This window comes from Lathyrus oleraceus, chromosome 1, assembly GCF_024323335.1.
Source record: "Lathyrus oleraceus cultivar Zhongwan6 chromosome 1, CAAS_Psat_ZW6_1.0, whole genome shotgun sequence".
Classification (NCBI taxonomy): Eukaryota; Viridiplantae; Streptophyta; class Magnoliopsida; order Fabales; family Fabaceae; genus Lathyrus; species Lathyrus oleraceus.
Genome location: NC_066579.1, coordinates 57,545,672 through 57,552,734, shown reverse-complemented (window position 1 = coordinate 57,552,734; position 7,063 = coordinate 57,545,672). Strand labels below are relative to the sequence as shown.

General features: G+C 34.2%; 1 protein-coding gene across 1 annotated transcript; it reads left to right on the top strand.

Annotated features, from left to right (window-relative positions):
* The first annotated feature begins 2,328 nt into the window (after nucleotides 1-2,328).
* On the top strand, nucleotides 2,329-3,300 carry LOC127091186 (uncharacterized). Its single transcript, XM_051029749.1, has one exon. It carries the CDS (start codon nucleotides 2,329-2,331, stop codon nucleotides 3,298-3,300), a length of 972 nt encoding a protein of 323 aa, XP_050885706.1.
* Nucleotides 3,301-7,063: the final 3,763 nt, after the last annotated feature.

Here is a 7,063-nt window from a genome sequence, read left to right as displayed (position 1 = left end):
CATAAAACCCTAAAACTATTTTCCATTCATATCTTCTCATGACAGCTGATTATATCTCGTTGGAAAATAAGTAAATCTAGTCGTAATTACTGATTGATAGCGTGTTCAATCATCTCATCAATCATACATAGATTAGCATTAAAAACGCAATCATATAATACATAACATTCAAACTGAATGTTCTGTATACAGATGTCATGACATCGGGTCTGACATCTTAGTAAAATCTTGCATAATCACATTTTAAACATCCTGCAGGTACATGATATCTTATGTCAAGACAACACTTGTGACAACTTGTGAACATTCTAGGTTTTACCAAAATTGCTGCCAACACATAGAACCAACAAACTTGATAATCAATGTAGATGATAACCTTTGCTTTTATTGAATATTTTTGGTTTAAATCATTATTAAAAAAGATTTTTTAAGTCTTGACCTAAGTTTATCATCTATCAAAGATCAAGTCTAGACATGGAAGTGGAATTTGATATTCACTTTGTATCAAATCATTAATGTTATTTGTATTGTTTAATAGGTTGAGATATCATCGATTAAACAATATGGTAAAAATCGCAATACTGTCTTAGACATGAGCAATATAGATGAGCGATACGTGGTTATGTTGATTATAAATGAATTTCACATGCTTGATTAATCAAATACATACAAAATAGGTTGATGAAATCTAGTATTGATATGTCTTTTAAAATGTTAATCTTTTTTTAACTTTTAGCATTGTTACAAACTCTTATGAATGTTACTTTCACCAAGCCAAAACCAATCGAAACCATCACCTAAAATATTTTGAAACTGTAGAACAACAGTAATATCGCATCAATCCCTGTGGAGAAGATAAAACAAATACTCACTGAAAATACATATCAATAAAATGGCATCGTTAATAGGGATTATTATTATGATATTGCAAGCATTGCAATAGTTTATCTTGTTTTAAGTTTTTTTATTGTTATCTCTTATCTCATTACTTATCCCTTGTTTTTTTTTAATTTTCTTGGTTAGCTTTTCAGAACTTTGTTTATGCGAGAAAGTGTACCCGTAGATCAACTTCTTTTTTGTCCCGAGATTGAAAGAACTTCTTGTAGACTTAACAACAGAACAAGAAGGATAAGACAAATAGATAAGGAAAGAAGAGAGCGTGAAGGAAATTCAGTTGGTACTTCGTCAACAAATCTTATTTTTACACCAGTCATGGAAGATCGACCAGAACCTCTCAGAGGTCCTTGTACAAATAGTCCGAGGAGAAATGCGCAGTTTGCTAGAATTGCAAACAATGGAAGACACTCGGAGATGAAGACCATGATACTTCAACTTTTGTATGCAAATACCTTCATAGGGATTAATCATGAATATCGTTACACTCACCTTACCAAAATCTATGAGATTTCCAGTGCAATTGGAGCTCCAGAAGCGAAGGAAGAACAGGTGTTCAAGAGACTATTCCCACATTCTTTGATTGGAAAAGAAAAAGAATGGTATTTTGATCAACCTACTCAAACAATGACCAATTGGAATATGTTAGAGGAAAAATTTCATGAGAGATTCTTTCCACACAATAGTTTCATGGAAGCAAAGACTTCAATTGTGGTTTTCTCTCAAGGTGCAAGTGAATCCTTTAATCAAGCTTTGGAGTGGTTCAAGTCAATGTTAAGGAAATGTCAAGGTCATGGTTTTAATGAACTTAATCAAATTCATGTCTTTCTCCATGGACTCCAACCACAACACAAAACTCTATTGGATGCTACCGCGGGTGGTTATTTGATGTCTAAGAGTGCGGAAGAAGCAATAGTCATTCTTGATAGAATGACACTCAACAATCATCAAGGTCAACATAATTGAGGTACGATATAAAGGAAACTGGGAATCATTGAATTGGGCACAAATGATGCAAGTCTAGCCCAAAACAAATTATTATCTCAACGGGTGGAGTTACTCACACAACAAATTTTGAAGCTCCCACAACAAATCAAAGAGATGCAAGAGATTCCTAACAAGCATCAATAAGTTGCTTCTTGTGAATTATGTAAAGGAGATCATCTTACCAGTTATTGTCCTTCGGTTAGAGAGGAAGTGAATTATATGGGGAATCTAAATCAAAATCAAGGTTACCAATCAAGGCAAGTACCTTATCAAAACAACTAAGGTTACCAACAAAGAGGAAATAACCAAGGCTATCAACAAGGTTGGAGACAAGAGGTCGGACCTTCAAACCGTCAAAATCCTTATCAAAACTACAATTAACCTCCACAACCTCAAGGTGGAAATTCAAAGATGGAAGAGACTCTCACCCAATTCATGCAAATGTCAATGGCTAACCAAAAGAGTACTGATGCAACCATCAAAAATCTTGAGACGCAAGTTGGTCAATTATCTAAGCAATTAGCCGATCAACACAAAGGAACTTTTTCCGTAAACACTCAAGACAACCCGAAGGAGCATTGTAAATCTATTCAAACTTGTAGTGGTAGAAAAATTGACATGGGCATTAGTGATGAAGTTGAGGAAGAGGAAATTGTAGTAGAAAACGAGAAGGAAAAAGATGAGATTGAAGTAGAAAAAAATGTTGAGGGAGAATTAGTTGAAAAAGAGAAACTTGAAAAAGAAGAAGTAGAAAAGAAAAATAGAGAGGAAAAGAATAAAAAGAATCAAAAGGGGAAGGATAAGTTGAATAATATTCCAATTCAAAATTTTTCATATCCTCATGCTCCTTCCAAGAAGTACAATGCTAGGAATTATGTTCAGTTCTTGAATATATTTAGTCGGTTGCAAATCAAGATTCCATTTTTTGAGGCTCTTGAGCAAATGCCTACATATGCAAAGCTCATGAAGGACATCCTTACAAAGAAAAGAAGATATAAAGATCAAGAAATCATCACTATTGATGCTAGTTATAGTGCAATCATTCAAAGGACTCCACCGTGGAAAGAAAGCAGTCAGGGAAGGGTTACATTATCGGTCTTCATATGTAATGAATACATTAGCAAAGCATTGATTGATTTGGGCTCTACCATAAATTTGATTTTGTTATCCGTGGTTCAACGACTAGGAAATATTGAAATGAAATCAACTAAGATGACATTACAATTGGCCGATAAGTCTAGAACCCGGCCTCATGGAATAATTGAAGATGTTCTAATCAAGGTGGACAAATTCTTTTTTCCGATTGATTTCGTTGTCATAAACATGGAAGAAGATGATGATACACCATTGATTATAGGTCGACCTTTCATGAAGACCGCAAGGATGAAGAGGTGTGTTTCACCCTCTTTGAAGGCATGAAGTATTCCAAAGTTAAGGGAGATGGTTTCTGAATGGATGACACCAATGAAGATTTATTGGATGCAAAAAGGCAATCGTGTTGGAAGATTCCGTTTCAAAAGAAACCTGCATGTTAAATGACAAGGATTGAAGATTTATCTTGGTGGTGAGGTTGATCGAGGGACAAATACAATTTCTCTTGGTGATCCGTAAATTCACCATCAAACTATAGAGATAATTGAAGTTAAACAAGTGCTTGTTTGGAGGCACCCTATCATTGTAAGTACTTTTTTCTGTTTCTGTGTTGACATTGTAGCTAGGTTTGAATTTAATCGGGCCAGGATGCATTTTGGTGGTCAAAGTTAAGAAGCCATGTTTCTCTACTATCGTTGAGCATGATCGGGGCGCGCTAAGCACGCTTTCACTTATGGTGAAAAAAATTACTTTGATAAGATGGTCCTGTTTAACCCAAGCCCGTCAGATTAGGCTATAGCGCGTCTTGGCACTGGTTTTCATCCATAAAGCCTTAGTCTTTCATCTTTGTTTCACTCTTCTCCTTTTGAGAACCCTAGAGCTCCATTTCTTCAATCTTACTTTGTGCATCTTTGCTCTATTCTCTTCCTTCAATCAAGCCAAGATATGTTCAATTTGCATTTAAATTTTATGTTATCATTAGGTTGTTAGTTTAAATAATATTTTTTGCATGTTAGAATTGGTTAGGAATGTTTCTCAAACCCTAGGTTAGGAACTTGTAATTTATGTGAAAATTGATTGTGGTAGATGTAGCGGGGTATTCGTTACCATTAGACATATTGACTAAATCCAAGGTAAACCACACAAGTCGAGTCGCCACCGCACTTCTATTTATCCAAAGGAATGGTTAGAAAGCGAACAAAAACCTAATAGTTTTATCGAATCAAAAACTAGTAAAAATGTCAGAGATCGGGGTAAGGGGGTTGATTATGCAATGGGAAGGTGTTAAGCATCCAAAACATCCTAGGTACTCCTAGGGAGCCCTTTTCACACTTGTTGTAAGGTTGGTATTTTTGTGAAAAAATTTGATTGTGCAAACATGATTGAAGAGATGAGAGAAGAATATACAAGTTATTTACAATTTGTGTTTAAATGGATGAACCCATTGCCTACGTACCATCTTAAAAAAGATTAGGATCAAAACCTCGTAGTCCGGGGTAAAAATCTCAAAACAAGTTGGTGAATTGATTGGTCCAAAAGCATTAAGGTCTTTTGTTATCCAAGGGAGAAAACTCAACCTAAAAACCATAAATCCACCATGTGAGGATAGCTTCAACATGCTAGTGAGGGTTTAACCCTATAATAAGCATGGAAGACTCATTGTCTATCACTAAGGATATAGGTGAGTATTACATCTACCTCAAGGATAACTCAAACCTAATAGCTATTGGTTATGAAACGTTTTGATAAGAAAGTGGCCATTGAAACCACAAAAGTATTTGAATGGGTTATATTTACCAATGAAAAGTATTTACAAAATATGGTCAAAGTTGACTTAAAGATTCAATTCAAAATAAGTGTTACGAAAAAGAAAGTTTGAAAATCAAAAGCATAATGCTTAGGTTTCTAATGTTGGAAACAAGTGTTAATGTTTGCACAAAAGTTTTGGCTTGGGTTAGAGTGGAGGGAAGAAGAAGAATGGCTAAAGTCCTAATCATACAAGAGATGAAGGAGAAGAAATAAGACCACAAATGGAGTTCCTCTCTTGATATCATATTGATGATCCAAGTAGCTCCCATCCTTTGGAATAAGCAAGCAAATAAGTGTAATCTCAAGCAATCAAATCAATCAAATCAATCAAGCAAGCTCTTAGAAGATCCCCAATGGCTCTTAGATCTCTCTCTTTTGAGGCACATGACAACGGTTCTTCAATTTGGCTCAAATAGGAATCCTTAGCACAAAAGCACACACATCAAAAAGTTCCATGAAGCAAATCAAAAATGGACAAGAGTGAGTTTAGAGATTTGGTCCTTCTAATCCATCTTCAACATTAAGGTCTTTTTACTCCATTTTGCATAGGGAATGTCCTAGAATCTAAGTCCTTTTTGTCCATTTTTGCATTTTTGTCCACAACAATCAAAACAAAAGCACAAGCACAATAATATATACACAATTATGTGCTCAAGTGAGCAAAAGGCAAATTGCATTAACATAAACATGTGCTCAAATGAGCAAAGGGGAAAAGCAAATGAATAATATGTACAAGAATATTAAATTACATAAATGTAAAGTGCAAGAATTAAATGTTAATGGTTAGTGGTTAGTGTTAGAATTAGTGTGCCATAAGGCAATTTAGCGCTATGTTAAGCAATCGTAATTGGACTTATGTAGAAGTCACAACTATCTGAGGCCGGTCAATAATAATGTAGGCAACAACACAAGTTAGAGATCTTGATTAGTGAATCAAGCTCTTTCAACTTGCCATGCCAAAAAGAAGATGAGAAATGATCTTGTATTGATTTAGGTTCTTTGCTTGATTAGGAAGCAACCTATCCTTAATGCAAAACCATTCACTTGATCCATGATCAAGTTGAGTTAGATGTGAATCAAGGAAGGTTAAACCTCCCATGTATCAAGGCTAACCACCAATCTTTAACTCATTGATCAAAAAAAGAAAAGAAGAAGAAGAAGAAGAAGAAGATGAATATTAAAGTACATTAATGGAAATGAAGTGAAATAATCAACAAGCATTGACCAAAGATAGAGAAGATCAAGGTCAAACAAATGTAAACAGAAACAAAATGAAGATTAGAAGTCAAGAAACAAATAAAATATTTTTGGTATTTTTCAAAATTAAAATAATACTTGAATTAAAATAATAAACAAAGGTCAAACTTCAAACTCACTTCAAATCAACTTTGAAAAGTCCAAGTGAATTATCCTAAGTTCAACAAGGTCAAACAAAGTTTGACAAAAAATTTCAGCATTTTTAGAAGTCAGAAACTATTTTAAATGAATTAAAAATGCATAAAAATAATCTAATTGAATTAAAATCTCAAACAAATCTCAAATCAATTAATAAATTGATGAGAATATTTTTCATAGATCTATCGTCATTCAAAGAGGTTGGAATAATATTTTTGTATTTTTTGAATATCAAAAACTATTTTGAATGAATTAAAAATAACCAGAAAAGAGAAAATTCCTAAAAAATATCAAATGATAAAATAAAAAATATTAAAAATCATTTTTAGAAACTAGAAATTAAAAGAAGAAAAATGCAATTGGTCTCATATTTTTTGGACCAATAATGAAGGAGATATGAATTTTTAAAATGAAATGGAATTAAAAGAAATAAAAGAAAATTAAAATCAGAATTAAAAAATGTGAAAAAACATGGAGCGTCTAATCTGATTTCATTAATTGACGTGGATCATCACGTGGCCAGGAAGCGCGCGCTCACCATACACATGAGTCAACTGAATCACACACAGCCAATGGAAAAGTCATAACATGGGACGGATGAGATCTGATCTGGAAACACAAACGCATGGCTCAGATTAAATCTGGAGATTGGACGGTGACCTGTGCCACCGTCTTCTCCGGCCAGCTTCCGGCGAGGGTCAAATTTGCAGAGAAATAAATGTGCACCAAATGCTACGATCTAGGTACCAATCGAAAGCTGGGGTAATGTACATCACCCCTGTGCCAACCAAATCCACTCTAGGTTTCTACATAGAGAGAAATCAGAGATGGAATTTCTGTGGTGTTCAACTGAACTTGCTAGAATTTGAGAATTCAAAGCTCAAAT